Source organism: Magnolia sinica, chromosome 4 (genome assembly GCF_029962835.1).
Source record: "Magnolia sinica isolate HGM2019 chromosome 4, MsV1, whole genome shotgun sequence".
Classification (NCBI taxonomy): Eukaryota; Viridiplantae; Streptophyta; class Magnoliopsida; order Magnoliales; family Magnoliaceae; genus Magnolia; species Magnolia sinica.
In genome coordinates, this window is record NC_080576.1 from 61,995,100 (window position 1) to 62,014,862 (window position 19,763).

At 45.1% G+C, this 19,763-nt stretch overlaps 1 protein-coding gene across 1 annotated transcript; it reads left to right on the forward strand.

Annotated features, from left to right (window-relative positions):
* Positions 1-16,670: 16,670 nt before the first annotated feature.
* Positions 16,671-19,504, forward strand: LOC131243156 (glucan endo-1,3-beta-D-glucosidase-like). Its single transcript, XM_058242288.1, has 2 exons — positions 16,671-18,231; positions 19,289-19,504. The coding sequence occupies exons 1-2, from the start codon at positions 16,713-16,715 to the stop codon at positions 19,318-19,320; spliced, it is 1,551 nt and encodes a 516-aa protein (XP_058098271.1). The 5' UTR covers positions 16,671-16,712; the 3' UTR covers positions 19,321-19,504.
* The last annotated feature ends 259 nt before the right edge of the window (positions 19,505-19,763 follow it).

Here is a 19,763-nt window from a genome sequence, read left to right on the forward strand (position 1 = left end):
TGTAACTTGATACTTGAAATTTTGATAGTAACACTTACATTACGATCTGGTATGTTTATGTACTTCAGGGATTTGCACATGTACACATATATTTCTATAAGTCTTCCGCTTGCTTTCTTCACTTATTCCTGAATTATATCTGTGCTTTGGCTTAATCTATTCCATGTTTTATGCACTAATACAGACAACATACATTCATCATTAAATATTTTGCATAAGTGATGTTTTGGAACTCGGGAGATGAATTATGCTCGACCCTCGAATTTTAGGGCGTTACAAGTAGCGTCCATACATGGTGAACATTCATTGGGCCAATCGGGTTACTTGACAAGCTCGACTAGTACGAGCGTACATCGACTTAATCGACATGAAATGCATAAGCATTTTGCAAGGCCTAACCACTGCCATCAAACGATGTACGACTCAGATTCGTCGAACGTATCCGTCGTGGCTAAATCAAATCGGCCATCGATCGTAAATCGTTACCGATTGCCCGGGCTACATTGTAGCCCCGATCACACTTCAAACATTAACATTCACATGTAACAATCAAAGCCAGTATGTGACAACTAAATCTTAATATAAATCTTATCTAAGCATTTCAACATAACACATACTACACATGTTACAATACATAGGCAATTCATCCATCAATCACATAGTAGTAAGGAAGGTTACATAAAGAAACTGTAACCATAGATAAGGGGATTGAGAATCCCATCTCAACACCCTCATTACATACATTTAAACCAGCATTTTCTCATTCAGGCATTTTATCAAACACTTAGTTTACACATATTACATACATGTAATAAATCAGTTAAAACACATGTTATAGCAAATCCTCCTACATAGGAGTTTCCACACGCACAATGATCATGTATTAGCAATCAATAATCATAGCAAGCATAAATCATAATTCCATATTCATTCAAACATTTTAACAAACACTTAGAATGCATTCGAAATAGCCTAACCTATATATATGTTTAATATGTTGAAACATCCTAACTACACATATGTGATAGCACTCAAGTCAGTTATAAATCATTGACTGACTTTGAAAGCCTTAAAAACCATAACCTAAATGTTTATAGTCTGCACCCTACACCGGTAGACTCGTAATGAACTCAGTTTAAACACTAAGTCCTCGTCTACGGTACAACGACAACCTATAACATGAAATAGGTTAGCTACTTTAGCATTTACTCTATTTGAAATCCTAAAATAGGTTAGGGTTAGGATTTCTTACCTAAAAATGGAACCAGAATCGCTAGTATATTGATACGGTAGCGGTGATACAATACATAGAGCGGCAGGGAAGAATCTCTGCAGCAAACCCTAGCTTTCCCTCACACTTTCTCTCTTTCCTTCTCTTTCTTTTTCTTTTCTCTCACCTAGGGTTAGAAATTCTTATGTGAAGGGTGAGAGAGGGTTTTAGGCCTTTATATAAGCCCATAACTGATAGGAATGGCCCAAGGGTCATGATATACTTAGGTTATAGCCAAAAGTTAGCTGTTTCGGTCCAACAGAGCTTTTCTGGAGGCCCCTTTTCGACATGCGGTCGGACTTAAGCTTTCTGATGTTGGATCTAGGTCAGGCTAAGATCTCAGCCCGATCAGATCAGTGGATCGACCATGGGGGACCAGTTTCAGTTCAACGACCATCGGTACTTGATCAGGCTTACAAGTACACTGACCTGTGTTGGAAATTTTCGATGATCCGGGGGTGTAATTGGGTCAGATTCCGATGGTCTGAATCCTTAGATTCGGCTTGCAAGTGAAGGACTCAATTCACTTAAGTTTTAGTTCATTTCCTAAAGATATTCGCGTTTCTCATACACTTTGCTCCGCGCTCAAGTTGTGCATTTCTGGGTACTATTAGGACTTGATTTTCAAGGTGGTTGTCAAGTCCAGTACTGCAGTCATAATCGTATAGTTTTGGGGCAATCAGACTTTCGACATGTGGTCCAGGTCCGATACGAAGTTTCATGATGCTCCCGAGAGCAACTTAGTTTTGAGATGGATCCTAAGTTTCTAGGTAATGTAGCGTTAACGGTTCTACTCGTTTTGGGTCTTAGAGATCATAATTAAAGTAATTAGTCCTAATTTCATAAGTAATCTAATCTAGCATTGGTTAATTTCTGTTTAATTTCTAAAGGATTTAGTCCTAAGTGATTTCTGCCTGAGGTGGTTCTCTGGTCTTTGTACGGATTTTTTTGAGACGTTACAATCTACCCCCCTTAAGAAAAAATTTCATCCTCGAAATTAGTACCTTTTCGTACTCCTCAAGAATCTGAGGGTAGTTCTTATGGACTTCGGCTTCTATTTCCCAAGTAGCCTCCTCCTCAGTGTGGTGGGTCCACAGAACCTTCACAAGTGGAATCACCTTACTGTGCAACACTGCTCCTTCTTATCCAGAATATGCGTCGGTCGCAGTATATAATTGGCATCTTTACTCAACTGTACCTGCTCCCACTTGATAATGTGGGAAGAGTAAGAAACATATTTCTTCAACATTGATACATGAAATACGTTGTGCATGCCTACGAGTAGTGTGGGCAAAGCTAGGTGGTACGCTACCACCCCCACTCGATCCAATATCTGGAATGGGCCAATAAATCTCGACGTGAGCTTCCCCTTCTTGCCAAACCGAAGGACTCCCTTCATGGGAAAAACTTTCAGAAACACATGGTCCCCGACCTCGAACTATAACGGTCACCGCCTCGTATCGATGTAACTCTTCTGTCTGCTCTGCGCTGCAAGAAGTCAATGCCTGATAATGTCGATCTTCTTTGAAGTCGCCTGAACTAACTCAGGGCCAATCAAGCTCTTTTCGCTAACCTCTGCCCAGTAATGCAGTGCTTGACAGGGATGCCCATACAAGGCCTCATAGGGAGTCATACCGATATTTGCCTGAAAACTGTTGTTATACGCGAACTCTGCATAAGGAAGTCAGTCGTCTCAACTATCCTTGAAATCCAGTACACAAGCTCGCAGCATATCTTCCAACACTTGATTTACCTGTCCCGTCTGACCGTTAGTTTGTGGGTGGAATGCGGTACTGAACTTCAATTTCACACCCATTGCTTCCTTGATACAAGTCCAGAAGATAGATGTGAATTGTGTGTCTCGGTCTGACATAATCTCCAGAGGAACTCCATGTAGACGCACAATCTCCTTGATGTACAACCTGGCCAACTCATCTGTGGAGTTCAAAAGTTTGATAGGGAGAAAATGGGTCGATTTCGTCAATCGGTCCACGATCACCCAGATAGAGTCATGTCCCTTTCTCGTCTTCGACAACCTTAATATGAAATCCATAGAGATGAAATCCCATTTCCATTCAGCTATGAGCATGGGCTGAAGCAGTCTAAGAGGTTGGCGATGTTCGGCCTTGACCTGCTGGCATATGAGATAATGTGATATATACTTTGCTATGTGGGCCTTCATATTGTCCCACCAGTATGACCGCTTCATGTCGCGGTACATCTTCGTACTATTAGGATTCATTGCCATCCTCGAATTGTGAGCAGCTTCGAGAACTTCCTTCCTTAGGTCATAAAGATCTGGGACGCATAGGCGTCCAGGATAACGTAAGCCCCCATCCGTGCCAACTCTCCATTTTGAGTCCTCATCTTCACTAACCTGCTCTCTCATCTTCGCCAACAGCTCGTCGTCTTTTTGAGCCGCGATGATCCTATCATCAATAAGTGGCTGTACCCTAATATGTGCGATGCTCTCGAGCGGCTCTTCTACCGTAAGTTTTTGCTCAAAGTCTCGCACAAACTCTACCATATCCCACTCTGCTACCATCAGAGGAGCCGTAAATGCTATCATCTTCTTGTGGCTCAACACGTCTGCCATAAGGTTGGCCTTGCCAAGATGGTAGGAGACCTCGAACTTGAAGTCCTTTAAGGTTTCCATCCACCGCCGCTGTCTCATATTCAATCCCTCTGCGTGAATATGTACCTGAGGCTCTTGTGATTGCAAAAGAGCTCGAACTCCTCTCCATAGAGGTAATGTCTCCAGAGCTTCAATGTAAAGATGACGGCTGCTAACTCTAGGTCGTGCGTGGGGTAATTTTCCTCGTGTTTTCTCAACTGCTACAATGCATAGGCAATAACCCTGTCCTTCTGCATAAGGACGCAACCCAAACCAACACGAGATGCGTCGGTATATATCGTATACTTGACCCCTTGCTCTGATAATGCTAGCATAGGGGCAGACGTCAACTTGTCCTTTAGCTCACGAAACACTGCTTTTGCCTTCTCATTCCAGGCAAACTTAAGATCCTTTCGAGTCAGCTGAGACAATGGCCTGGCTATCTTGGAGAAATCTCTAATGAATCGACGGTAGTAGCCTACCAAGCCAAGAAAACTCCTCACCTCGGTAACCGAATCGGGCTGCTCCCAGTCCTGAATTATGGCTACTTTAGTAAGGTCCATAGCTATCCCTTCCTTGGACACCACATGTCCCAGGAACTTGACTTCTTCTTTCCAGAAGTCGCACTTCTTGTACTGTGCGAACAACTGGTTCTCCCTGAGAGTATTAAAGACTGCTCGCAGGTGCTCCTCGTGCTCCTCCCAACTCTTAGAGTATATCAGAATGTCATCTATAAATACGATGACGAATCGGTACAAGTACGGTCGAAACACCCGGTTCATCCGGTCCATGAACACGGCCGGTGCGTTCGTGAGTCCAAATGACATCACTAGGAACTCGTAGTGCCCAAAGCTGGTCCTGAATACTTTCTTCTACAAGTCCTCATCTCTGACGCGCAACTGGTGATACCCTGATTGTAAGTCAATCTTCGTGAAATACTGCGCCCCCTTCAACTGATCGAATAGGTCATATATCCTGGGCAAAGGATACTTTTTCTTCAGCGTTACTTGGTTCAACCTGCGATAATCAATACACAATCGCAGAGATCCATCATTCTTCTTTAATAACAGCACATGTGCTCCCCATGGAGACACGCTAGGCCGTATAAAGCCCGCGTCTAACAGATCATCTATCTATTTCCTCAGTTCTTCCATCTCACATGGAGGCATGTGATATGTTGGGAGCGAAATGGGTGTCACACCAGGCACTAAATCGATAGTAAAATCGATCTCACGCTGAGGAGGCAACCCAAGTATCTTTCTGAACACATCCTCTGTCACGCCCCGAACTCGGAAACCGGGCTCACAAAATTTCCGATCACCAAATCCGATGCCGACAGCCTCCGTAGAACCCCATTTTCGGATCCCGGCACCCATTCACCAGGTTCCGATCCTGGGATACTACAAGGAGGATTTCAAATCATCAGTCTGATTCATAATGAGCATAACAAAAGCATAACCCACAAATAATAACCACAAGAACACCACCACCAAATCCACTATGATCAAAAACTTTTGAGTACAATGCGTTTAAAGGGGGAAAAATACAAGATAGTGCAAAAGATAGAAACTCCAAAGCTCGTCTGCACGCTCCAACTACGGCGAGACTATGGCTGCGACTGCGTCCTGGCATCACCTGCACGCATCAATCGTGCATAAGCTTATAGAAAGCTTAGAGGGTGGTGTAAGTATGTGCGCAATATAAGCGTGCTCAAAATGCAAGGTCAGAGTAATGCGGAGTCATGGTGATGAGCACATGAATGCAATCAGCCGTACCAAGGCTATGCAGTGCAAGATATGAATGTTATCGGCCATAACACAGCCATACGATGTGAGACGCAACTCAAGCATGCTAAACCTCATCATATATCAGTACAGTTCTCATTCTGGATAATCACCGGGGTTCAATACACTCCAAATGGCACTGTCGCTCTCCTAGCCGCACAGTCCAAGTGAGCGTAAGAAACCTCACTATCCGCCTGGCTAATAGTCTGCCAATACCTATCCGGCACGTCGATAGCGGACCCATTCGCGAGCTGGTCAAACTCAGCCTAGTATTGCCCCCTACCCTCGGGCGAGTAAGGCCACACTCCTTTCCAACCGACCACGACACAGTGGGAGACGCGGCCTCCTGGTATTCGGCCCTCATGCGCTCATATATCCACTCGGTCTCGACATTGGAGTCATCCTCTGGTACCATCGGGTTTAGGGATTTTCACCTAGGGACATCTATGGCGCCCGTATGCTAGAACCAAATATTTTCGGTATCCAATCCTGCCATCCACGATGTGTCTGTGGATGCTATGGCCCTGATGTCGCTAGGGCATACAGTAACTACAATCACACAAATGCAAGTGTATGAGTCATACGACCAGTCATGCAACACTCCTGCGTGTACCATGCACTTATATGGGGTAACTCCGCCTATCAGGGAGCCCATAAACAATCCGCCCGAAGGCATATGCTATGATCGGTCACTCCTCACATCAGGCATACATATGATGCGAATGATCATGAATCATGGATCTATACTAAACATATATAAAGAGATGGGCTCTGAGCATAACGGAGATGGGCCTAGACGGCCTACTTACCACAAGTATGGGCCTATCAGTGGGCCTTAGGGAGAGTTATAATGCGGACATTTAACCAACATTACCCATTCAATGTGGACGTCAAACCAGCATTGCTCCTTAGGCGTGGCCCGTTACAAAATCAACACATATACCATGGTGGAATTACACTACAAGCATGGGCCTATCAGTGGGCCTTATGTATGTCCTATTGGGCCTTGACCTATGGGCCTCCAGTACATCAAATGGGCCCCATACATGGGTCTCGTATATACACATCAAGGTGGGCCTAAATGACGGGCCACAAATGCATCAACATGGGCCTAGTCACATAGGCTTGCATACATCACAATGGGCTTATACAATTTAAGGTGGGCCTCAATAATGGGCCTAAAAATAATTTTTAAGATGATTGGATGATTTGGATGAAACACACGTATCATGGTGGGGCCCACACTAAAGGAGGGTGTGGATTACAATACATATATAAGTGGGTCCCGTGTGGGGCCTACCATAATGTTTATTTTCCATCCAACCCATTGATAAGGTCACTCAGACTTGGGGCCACAGTAATGTTTATTTTCCACCCCAACCTGGCCCACTGAAATGTTTATTTTCTACCCAACCTGGGCCCATTGTAATGTTTATTTGCCATCCAACTGTTCATAAGGTCACTTGGGCCAGGTAAGGCCCACTGTAATATTTATTTTCTACCCAACCTTTTGATAAGGTCACACGTGACCTGGGCCCACATTAATGTATATTTGCCACACAACCCGTTCAAAGGGTCACGTGCACCTGGGGTAGGGCCCACTGGACTGGGGCCCACTGTAATGTTTATTTTCCACCCCAACCTGTTTATAACGTCACGCGGTCAGGGGGTGCCCACAGTGATGTTTATTTGCATCCAACATATTAAAGGTCACATGGACTTAGGAAAACTGGGGCCCACCGAATGTGGTTCCCAAATCCAGCCCACCCATTATGTGTGTCCCACTTGAATGAGGGCTCAGACCAAGTTTCAGCCGCATCTAAATTTCAGGTAGGCCCCACCAAGTATGTTTATACGTTTAGGCAGGTTTTCACATGCTTTTAGATGGTGTGGCCCACCTGAGTTCCATATAATGCTGATTTTTGAGGTGGACGTCTGGACTGTGGGGACCCATCAAACGCATGGAGTGGATATTCGAAACGCATCACGGTGGGGCCCACAACTGGGGCCGTGAGGGCCTGCCAGGCCGTCCGCCCGCCAGCCACAGGCAGCGTCTGCTGCGTTTTGACAGCGGCAGCGCTGCTGCGCATGCTGTTGTTGTTTTTTTTTTAATGGAAAATTCCTTGGTTTTTCCCCTGTGGGGCCCACATTAACTAGATCCTCTCTAGCCATTGGATTCCTTGGTCCAAGACCGACCAAAAAAGTCCAATAAGCGGCCCGCTTTTGGCGAATAGAAGGGTCAGGGTGGATTTTAATGGTCATACCGCTAGTTCGTATGGTATGGCCCGCTCGAGAATCAGATTGGTCCCAAATTTTGGCTCAACACCTAAAATAATCCGAGGAAGAGGATGGACGGCTTAGATTAAGTACCTGCATCAAGGTGGGGCCGGCATGGACAGCCTACTCCAAAAAGGGCTCCTTTCTTTTTTTTGTAAGTACACACCACTGTCAGCGTACACACTCCGCTGTTTGCCAACGTCCAGCGTCCAGGGACGCTGGACGACTCCCATAAACTGATGGGTCCCACGTGGACGTGGCTCACCAACATATATGTATATACATATACATATAATATATATATATCTTATAATATATATATATATATACATATATAATACATATTATATTATATATATATATTATATAAAATATAACATGCATATAAACAAAAAGAAATGCCTTGGGCCCATCCAAACAGTGGATGGTGTGGATCATCACCTGTAATAAAGTGGGCCACACCGTCTGATGTAGATGGACGGGTAGATATAACACATATTGGTGGGATCTACACCATCACAAAGAAAGAGAGAGAGAGATATATACGGTGAGATAGAGGAACCCCGCCACTATGGGCCCTCTTGATTAAATCACATACATCCAATTGGGTCTAAAATTTAAAATAATGGCAAATCACCCACCTTATCTTCCTTCTTCTTGGTCCCTTAGACTCCAATGCTCCTTAGCTTCAACTTTGATGGAGGTTGATGGGGTTTAGATGGTTGAGATGGAAGATGAGAAGGTGGACCACACTTGGGAGGGAGAGGAAAGCTTGGACGTGAGAGGCTTGAGTTGCTTGGAGATTTGAGAAATGAGAGAGAGAGAGAGAGGTGATATGGATGGGTGAGGTGTGATGGGTGATGGGTTGGGTTGAAATTTTGTAAAGGTGGTATGGTTGTGGTTGAAATTTGGAAAAAGAGGAGTGGTGAGGTGGAAAGAGGGTAGACTTTTGAAAAAGGAGGAAATGGGTTGTTGTACTTGAGGTAAGGCTTGCATTAATGATTGATTGATGGGACTAATTGTAGAGATTCCCTCAAAATTCACAACGCGCGGTGTTTCTTCGGAATAAACGCAGATCGGCATCTTCTTGCTTGGGTATCGGTTCGGTGCGCAAGTCACGGCGTTGGAACCGCGGCGACGACGTGGTCGCTATGATACAACTTTCGGATCAAGTCGACGTCGGTGCGCGGGACCTGGCCTAGGATTGTGCGCAAACTCTGGATACGGTGCGAAGGTTGCCGGAATTTGACCGGAAGGACCGCGGAAGCCAACGGAACAGTACGGACTAAGGCACAGGTCTTACATCCTCAAAATCCTGAACTACAGGCGTGTTCCCAAGTGTCGGACTATCCATACTCTCCAATAGAGAAGCGTAACAACTCAAATAGGAAGGGTGACTGACTTAAACAGGAAAATGTAAAAGTCGTGCCCTCAGGCCCATGAGCTGTCACTAGTTTGGTGTCGCAATCAATCTCAGCTTTCATTTCAGTAAGCCAATCCATGCCGAGGATGACGTTGTAATGGTATAAGGAGATGACAATCAGGTCAATGTGTATGGTTTTGCTCCCTAAGTCTATCAGACACCCCTTACATAACTTAGTAGCATCTGTAAATGTTCCTACTGCTGCAATCACTCTCACCCCTACCATAGGGGCCGTACTCAACCCGTGTTAGATCCAGCATATGATCATATACTCATCCAAACATCTTTCATATTCCAAAACAAAAGGAACTTTATGCATTTCATTTTCCAAAATTGTCACAATACATGAGATACAACGTTACATGAATCATGACAGAAGATGCATGTGAGCTAATACAATCAAGGCTTCAAACACTAAAACATGCTTCAAACACTAAAACATACTACCAAACTACCACACTACTAAGCCTATCGAGGCTACACATAGAAACAAGCAAACAAAGTAAAATAAAAGATGACTACATGCACGACTAGTCATCAGAATCCGACGATGGTGGAGGTGCACCCTTGTCCTGTACACAGCACAGGGCAAGACACCTTCTTGAATTTTCGTTTCATGAAGGCCTTGTTCTCTTCAAGCTTGGCTCGGGTCTCTCCAAGTTCGGCTCGGACCTGGCTGACCTCTTGTCGCAGGGCAGCTTGGCCCTCCTTGATTCGAGCCCAACGGGCTTCTGATGTAGCCCGATCACTATCACGCTCATGTGTAGCAGGAGGAGAGGCCACATCAAGGACTTGGGCCTCCACTCCTTCCTCTTCTTGCCTTACCTCCTCACCACTGGTGTCATCTCCATCGCCATCCTCACCACTTCCTTCTTCTTCCTCGCCACTTTGTTCCTCACCCTTGCTCTCTTCGATCTCATCACTTTCCTCCTCGGTATCGTCACTCTGCTCCCCAAGGCGGCCTCGGCGTTGCCTTTCGCCAATCCCCATATTGTCAAGCGTGCTTGCATTGATAATATGGATTAGGGCGACGTCATCCATATAGAGTCGGAAGCTGTAGTGGCGGGCGATCTTGTAAATCAGTCGGCCGAATGGCAGCGCTGTGCTTTCCCTATTAGACCTTGCCGCTTTGATTATCTGCGTCAGGACGAGAGTGGGTAGACATACTTTGTCTGCTTTTCCAACTCGAAACAAGAAGTCCACCATGAACCTCATGCACTCGGTGCGGTTACTTGATTGGGGATACACGTTATACGTGCATATGTTGTGGAGTAGACGGAAGTCATTTGACATCTTGGTTGAAGCGAGGCCAATCCCCCGCCTTCAATGCTCTAGCTGGCCATAGAGGAATCGCGTACGGTGTCTCTTCTCCTGCTTACTAGCACAATTCTTTTCGCTAGCGTGCACCAATCCCTTCTTAACACCCATGACACGAGCAATGTCATCCACACCAATCGTAATCTCCTGCCTACCCAGAGGGATGGTAAATTGGAGGGGCTTATATATATCAGATTTTGAATCAGGGCATAAAAAGTGCGCACAGTATTTGCACTCGCAGGAGTTTTTCCCTCGAATATGGGACCCCACCCATTTTTTGCGAGAAAGTCGATGACTGGGTACGTCCCAAACATCTTTTCATCGATGTGTGCTTCAAACATGACCTCGCGGTTGCGGAACTTACCGAGGCCAATGTTTGGTAGTAGGGATCTCTCCAACGGAATCCGAGGATCGAGGTCCCGCTTGGACCTCCATTCTTGCTCGGCACTAGTACTTGCTTCGGCGTCCGCCCTCCTCGTAGGACGACGTGGTTGGCTTGGCCCGGCCTCATCCGGGGCTGCTCTTTTACTTGTCATGAGAGACGAGCATAGAAATGGAGAAGATGGCAGTGAACACTTCAAAGAAAATCCTTGAGAATAGGAGGCTTCTAGGGGAATAGAATGGGTGGGTAGGTCTTGGAGTTTTGAGACACACAAGTGGGTTTGTGTTCTCAAATGGGAAGAAAAGAGGGAGATGGTGTGAAAAATGAAGAAAAAGGTGGTGTTTGAAAGATGTGGAAGAGGATTTAAAAGGGATTGAATAAGTTAATGGGGTTTGAGCCCCTTGGAAAGGGGAGATAGAAAGGGAGTGATGATGAAGAAAGGAGATTTGAAGCTTTGAAGATGGATTTGTGCAATGGGTTAGAGAGGAAGAGAGATTTGAGAGACTTGGGAGAGAATATGGAGTAGAGGGGGGTTGGGATTTTGCAAAAACACCCTAAAATGGGTTTTTAGAGGGAGGAGAGGGGTCTCACTCTTGTGTGGAGGACCCTACAGTCGGTCGGTTAGTGGGCCCCACCGGGCGGGCGGAGGCTCCGCCCGGGCGGGGCCTCACCGATTTGGCAGAGGCTCCGCTCGGGGTCTGTCCAGCCGGCGGTGGCTCTGCACGAGGGTGGTGTCCACCCCCCTGGGATGCCGAAAATGTGTGGGACCCACCTCGGATCTCATCATAAGTTGCGGTATGGCCCCCCCGCATTCGTCCAATGCACGTTCGCACTCCAACTTGCGAGTATTCACGCTTTTGGTGTGTTTTACACGTGGGATTGATTGAATTGATGTCCATACTCATCAATTGACGGACTAGAGGGAGATTAGGATCGTTTTACACGATCAAAGGTGCCTACGGGGTGAACTACGATGGTCAGTTTCGGTCGAATCCAACGACCGACGAAACTGAAAATCCCATAACCGTTTCTATGTTTTATTGCACCCTCCTAAGTTCAAGGACATAGTGGGCATCGTGTGACCATAACCCAAGTCCAGTTTAATCCAAATCATGCTTTGATACAAACTTATAACGCCCTGAAAATCGGGGGTCGAGCATAGGCTCAACTCTCGAGTTCTAACGCATCACTTATGCAACATAGATAATAATGATTAAATGTTGTCTGTATTAGTGCCTTAAACATGAATGGGATTATACCAAAATAGCATATCATACTCCAGAGGCAATTAAAGTATGCTAGCAGAAGACTGTGATATGTACATAAACTGTACAAAAGTAATAGCAAGTCCTCAGAGTATGAATGTCACTAGGTTAAATAATTACAAGTTTAATTCAAAATATACAAAATCAGAATGTGTAATGTTCTCTATCCAAAACCCTATAGCTTCGTCAGCGCAACTCCAGGTCTATATAGACCCACCAGAGAGTTGCATATAGAAGATCTCCTCCTTGTCATCAAAGTAGTCCGGCTCTACCTCATAAGCATCGCCATCACTTGCAGCTAAGACAGAGTCTGGTTGGTGTTTAAAACACCATCCCAGAACATGGGAGTGAGTGATCAACTCAATGGAGCTATAAGGCAGAGGTTAACATGTTATCAATTCAATCAAGCAGTAATGATAAAACAATATAATCAAGCATCCCTAAGTACTCTGGTTAATGTAAACATGATATGTATTAATGATGCATGCCCTCGCCTGCACTCCCTCTGCGATCTTTCTCTTACGGTCGCGGCATGCACCCCTTCCTCTATGCACTTCCTCGTCAAAGCACCGTGTAATGCGATGCATGGTCATGTTAGCCAATTTCTTAATTAAACAAATTCATACAGCAGGATTGGGAAGCTAAGACACCTCCCTTTACATCATAACCCAAACATTGATCCATCTAGGGTTGTCAATCCTAGTAGTCACATAGGATAAATGGTTTTCAGGTCGCTATAGAGAGGTTCGTCACCGTCAGCGTAGGCTTAGTTTACTACGGAAAGGCTCGTCACCTCAACGTAGTTTCTAGTGTATGCTCAAGGTCACTATGGGCTCGTTACCTGATCGTAGGCCGACAGCTCGAATACAGTGTCCCATACCACCGTATTCCGCTCACGAGTCTGAGTTGCTCACTGGACATTACGGGGAGGCTCGTCACCCCAGCGTAGGCTGATAGCTCGACCACGGTGTCCCATACCACCATGCCCGGCTCATGAGTCTTAGCAGATCGAGGTATCAAAGTTAAACGAGATTTCCACTGGTGAGTTTGGTACCTTAGATTTAAGTAGTAGTGTCCATACATGGTGAACATACATCGGGCCAATCGGATTACTTGACAAGCTCAACTAGTACGAGCGTACGATGACTTAATCGACATGAAATGCATAAGCATTCTGCGTGGCCTAACCACTGCTGTCAAATGACGTACGACTCAGATTCATCGAACGTATCCGTCTTGGCTAAATCAATTCGGTCACCGATCATAAACCGTTACCGATTGCCTGGGCTACATTGTAGCCTCAATCACACTTCAAATATTAACATTCATGTATAACAACTAAAGCCAGCATGTGACAACCAAATCTGAATATAAATCTTATCTGAGCATTTCAACATAACACATACTACATATGTTACAATACATAGGCAATTCATCCATCAATCACATAGTAGTAAGGTGGGTTACATAAAGAAACTGTAACCATAGATAAGGGGATTGAGAATCCCATCTCAATACCCTCATTACATACATTTAAACCATCATTTTCTCATTTAGGCATTTTATCAAACACTTAGTCTACACATATTACATACATGTAATAAATCAGTTAAAACACATGTTATAGCAAATCCTCCTACATAGGAGTTTCCACACGCACAACGATCATGTATTAGCAATCAATAATCATAGCAAGCACAAATCATAATTCCATATTCATTTAAACATTTTAACAAACACTTAAAATGCATTCGAAATAGCTCAACCTACATATATGTGTAATATGTTAAAACATCCTAACTACGCATATGTGATAGCACTCAAGTCAGTCATAAATCATTGACTGACATTGAAAGCCTTCAAAACCATAACCTAAACGTTTATAGTCTGCACCTTACGCCGGTAGACTTGTAACGAACTCAATTTAAACACTAAGTCCTCGTCTACGACACAACGACAACCTATAGCATGAAATAAGTTAGCTACTTCAGCATTTACTCTATTTGAAACTCTAAAATAGGTTAGGGTTAGGATTTCTTACCTAAAAATGGAACCAGAATTGCTAGTATATCGATACGGTAGCGGTGATACGATACGTAGAGCGGCAGGGAAGAATCTCTGCAGCAAACCCCAGCTTTCCCTCACACTTTCTCTCTCTATCCTTCTCTTTCTTTTTCTCTTCTCTCACCTAGGGTTAGAAATTCGTATGTGAAGGGTGAGAGAGGGTTTTAAGCCTTTATATAGGCTCAGAACTGATGGGAATGGCCCCAGGGCCATGGTATACTTAGGTTATAGCCAAAAGTTGGCTGTTTCGGTCAAACGGAGCTGCTCTGGAGGCCCCTTTTTCACATGCGGTCAAACTTAAGCTTTCTGACGTTGGATCTAGGTCAGTCTAAGATCTCAGCCCGATCGGATCAGTGGATCGACCGCGGGGGACCAGTTTCAGTTCAACGGTCACCGGTACTTGATCAGGGTCACAAGTACACTAACCTGTGTTGGATATTTTCCTTGATCCGAGGGTGTAATTGGGTCAGATTTCGACGGTCTGAATCCTTAGATTCGGCCCGCAAGCGAATAACTCAATTTACTTAAGTTTTAGTTCATTTTCTAAAGATATTCGCGTTTCTCACACACTTCGTTCCGGGCTCAAGTTGTGCATTTCTGGGTACTATTAGCACTTGATTTCCGAGGTGGTTGTCAAGTCCAGTATTGCGGTCATAACTGTATAGTTTTGGGGCAATCGGACTTTCGACGTGCGGTTCAGGTCCGATACAAAGTTTCATGATGCTCTCGAAAGCAACTGGGTTTTGAAATGGATCCTAAGTTTCTAGGTAATGTAGCGTTAACGGTTCTACTCGTTTTGGGTCTTATAGATCGTATTTAAAGTGATTAGTGCTAATTTCACAAGTAATCTAGTTTAGCACTGGTTAATTTTCGTTTAATTTCTAAAAGATTTGGTTCTAAGTGATTTCTGCCTGAGGTGGTACTCGGGTCTTTGTATGGATTTTTTCGAGACGTTACACAGGATCATAGGCATTCATATGGAGGTGCAAACCAAGCTACATGCCTCGAATGAGAAGTACAAGGAGCAAGCGAACAAGCATCGACGACAAAAGATGTTCGAGGTGGGCGACCACGTTATAGTCCATTTACGCAAAGAGAGATTTCCAATCGGGCCGTACAACAAATTGAAGAATAAGAAGATTGGATTGGTACCGATCATTCGAAAGATCAATGACAATGCTTGTAATGTTGATCATTCAGATGACATGGTGATCTCACGGACTTTCAACGTCGAGGACCGGATTGAGTATCATGAACCAAAGTAGGACAAGAACTCGAGGACGAGTTCTTTTGAAGTGGAGGGGACTGATGTAGAGCGGGTCGTGGACAGTTTCATGGCCAAAATGGACCAGAAAAGGCCCGATAGCAAGCGGAAGTGATCCGGATCCGTCAGGACCTTAAGTCGGGCGTATCTCGCAATCTGGAATGAGTTATTCAGCGTACCACACATGATTTTGGGGTAGGACGAGCTACTTTAGCCACCCATCCCTACTATGTTGGGTTATGCATGTTGAATTTGCAAATACCATCAGATCGATGGTCGAATTCCCATTTTATTTTCATTTTTACTATTTATAGTAAGTTTTAGTTTGAGTATAACTCTTCATTCGTTGAGCTTTAGGAGTTGCACCTAACATGAAAAGTGCTTAGAATAATTAGGAGAACATCGTGATTTGGACAAGTAGGACACTTACTATTTTTTGCCAAAAACCATGCGCACTAGTAGACATCACGACTGTCTATAAATAGTAAGTTGCGAATTATAAGAGTTTTAGTTTTAGTTTGATTCCAAAACTTCTCTCATGGCTTAATATCCTTATTTAAAGGGTTGTGAACTCGTTTGTTTCATTCATCAATCAAATTATGAATTTTATATAATTTAATTTTTTTTTTCCTTGCTTTTTTTCTTGATGTATTCGAGTAGTATCTGTGAGGATTCTAGAGAAACTCCTTCAGAGTAGTTATCCCCATGAGGAAGAAAGTGATCGACCTCATCACATTCGTCCTTGGGTCATGTAATATATGTACACATGAAGTTGGACTGTCAGGCAGAGTTAGGTCGGGCTAAACTGACTTGTGCCCAAGTCCAATTGGGCCTTTCATGTGAGGCCCAAAGTAGCATGTCCAAGCCTAACCCAAAGCCCAGTCAAGCAGCCTACCCGGCCCATTCCCACCCTTACTACAGGTTCAAGCCCGGCCAACAGCAAGGTCAGTCTCGTCGCCCCATTGCCACCCTCAATTTAAACAAGGTCCCACTCGTGCATATCAACCTAACTTGCCTCACAAGGCTCACGATGAACAATCTGGAGCTCGCAAATGGGCACCAGGCTGGCACGTATGTCCGCGAGTAGGATTCTCATCCAACTCGCCTTAGAACCCATACCATCTCTCCTCTACATATATTACCCTCCGTTCCGAACACAAGTCTCACGCTCTCACTCTCCCCAAGCAAAAAAAAACACAAAAACAAAAAACAAAAAAACAATGCCTAGTCTCAAAACACTCTTCCCTCCCTTACTACTATTCCAACTGATGCAACTCGCTCGTAACGTATCGGGTGTCGGCATTAACTACGGCACGCTCGGAAACAATCTTCTCCCATCCAAGAGAGTGGCCCAAATGCTCCAATCCACCCTCTTCGACAAGGTCAAGATCTACGACACCAATCCTGATATCCTTGATGCCTTTTCCAACACCGGCATCGACCTAATCGTGGCCGTTGAAAATGACCGCATTGCCAACCTGAGCCGTGATGCGTCTGCTGCAGATGACTGGTTCGCAACCCGCATCACTCCATTCCTACCTGCTACTTCCATTGTCACGATCGCCGTCGGCAACGAGTTCCTAACTAACGCCGCTGCTGACGAATCGCTCAGCGAGGACACGCTTGTCCCAGCGATGCGCAACATTCACAAAGCCCTCGTCTCGCGTGGCCTTGACCGAAAGATCAAGGTGACCACGCCGCATAGCATGGCGATCCTTGCATCATCGTTCCCGCCATCCGCGTCTGTATTTGCGCCGAACCTGGTACCGACAATGACAGCAATCGTCGAGTTCCTTGCGGATACCAGCGCGCCTTTCATGATCAACGCATACCCGTACTTCGCCTACCGGGACAACCCGTCGAGGATCGACCTCGAGTATGCATTGCTCGGGAACGGGACCGGGGTTCATGATACTAATGGGCATGTGTACACCAACATGCTTGATGCACAGATCGATGCGGTCCGATCCGCGATTGAGGCGATCGGGGAGAACCGGACGGTTGAGATCACCATATCGGAGTCTGGATGGCCATCGAAGGGCGATTCAGGAGATACAGCCGCTACGCTGGCTAATGCGAGGACGTACAACACTAGGCTGATCGAGCGTGCGGATTCACAGGTGGGAACGCCCATGAGACCCAAGGAGAAGGTGGAGGTGTACGTGTTTGCACTGTTCAATGAGAATAAGAAGGAGGGGAGTGCGAGTGAGAGGAATTTCGGGATATTGAATGGGGATGGGACCCAGGTGTATGAGATGGAGTTGCGGTGCAGCTTTTGTAGCGGTGGGGGAAAACTGGGAATTGAGGAGAAGGTGGGGCCCAGAGGAGCATCTGTTTGGTGTGTGGCCAAGCCACATGCAGATGAGAAGATTTTGCAGGCTGTGTTGGATTTCTGCTGTGGGCCCGGTGGGGTAGATTGCAGGGATTTGGTTGAGAAGGGGGGTTGCTATGAACCCAACAAGCTGCATGCGCATGCGTCGTATGCAATGAATGCGTACTACCAGATGCATGGTAGGAACTACTGGAACTGTGACTTCAAGGGCACTGGCCTCGTTACTTTCAGTGATCCAAGTGAGTTTTTATTTATTTATTTATTTATTTAATGGGTGTGCATGTATTTATCTGCGCGTGCATACTTGCATGTAAATCAATATGTGTGGGAGAGAAATCGTCTACAACACCAGTGGGGCCTACCAGTTGCATATGTAAAATCCACCCGTGCGTCAGGTTCTTTCCTTGATTCTAGGATCCTGAAAAAAAACACCCAGATCTACGACTCAGGTAGGCCACACCATGAGAAACAATGGGAATGGGATGCCAACGGTAGATTTGCCCGTGGGGCCACCATAGGTGTATCTTTCATCAAACCCTTTAACCAGGTGTAATTCACCAGGATGAAAGTGAAAATACAAAAATTATACCGATCCAAAAACTTTGGCGGTCCACACCACGGGAACTGAACTTAGTGATTTTAGGAGCAATTTTACATTGTTCCCATTTGGTGTGGCCCATCTGAAATTTTTATCCGACATTATTTTGTATGTACGGTTAAAATTAAGTTTTTCACTTGATGAATGGAGTGGATTTACACATACAGCATGGTGGGACCCATGGAGCTCGGTGTGCTGTGGATAAAGCTGGTGTTGTAGCCGATTCCGGTCCGTTTGTGTGCGTGTGTGTCTGCAATTCATGCATATGCATGTGTTTATTTATGTACACATGTGGGCGTACATGATTCCCACCGAAATGGTTGGGCCAAACGGACCCGACATGACCCATCATCATCAAACTCATGTTTAACAGTAGAAAATTGGGCCATGCCATGCACACATGCATACATACGCACATAAATAATCATATTTATGTATCTGGACTTGTCTTCTATTATTTTGTTTCTTGGATTTGAGTCGGCTCGGGTCTAATCGGGTCAACTGACCCATACCGTTGATGACCTACGTCTGCGGGTCAGGTCCAGGGGATTTCAACCCGAGTTCAACTCATTTACTTAAACGGGCCAGAGTTTCTAGCCCTAGCCTGACCCGGCAACCCATTGAACTTGGCGGCCTAGAAGCGGGTTGGGCCACTTACCCTGCTGCCACCCATAATTTCTATACACGTCTGTTTCCAGGCTACGGAGCTTGTCGCTATCCTCAACAGTAACTCGCTGGCTTGAATGATGGGCCCATTGATGTGCGGTGGAAGGATTGATATGACTTGAAATGTGGGGCCCATTGATGTGTGGTGGAAAAACTGATATTTTTATCCTTGGGTTGTCTTGTACACTTTTTTCTTTTTTCTTTTTCAATCTTGGATATTGGTTCAAAACAAAGATAATTATCTGTGATGGGAATTACTCGGATGCGGATTAATCTGTCCGGGCAGGGATTTGTGGGGCCCACCGTGATGTAAGTGTTTTATCCACGCGGTTCATCATTTTTCTTGGATCATTTTAAGATGTGAGACAAAAAATGAGTAGTTACGGAGCTTAAGTGGACCACAAAGTGGGGATTGAATGTCCACCATTAAAAACTTCTTGGGAGCTGTAGAAGTTTCGGATCAATCTGATATTTGTTTTCTCACTTCATCCACGTCTACATGACCTT

Coding starts and splice junctions, on each gene's coding strand:
- LOC131243156 (XM_058242288.1), top strand. CDS start 16,713: ATGGGCACCAGGCTGGCACGTATGTCCGCGAGTAGGATTCTCATCCAA. Junction 18,232..19,288: donor CGTTACTTTCAGTGATCCAA/GTGAGTTTTTAT, acceptor GTCTGTTTCCAG/GCTACGGAGCTTGTCGCTAT.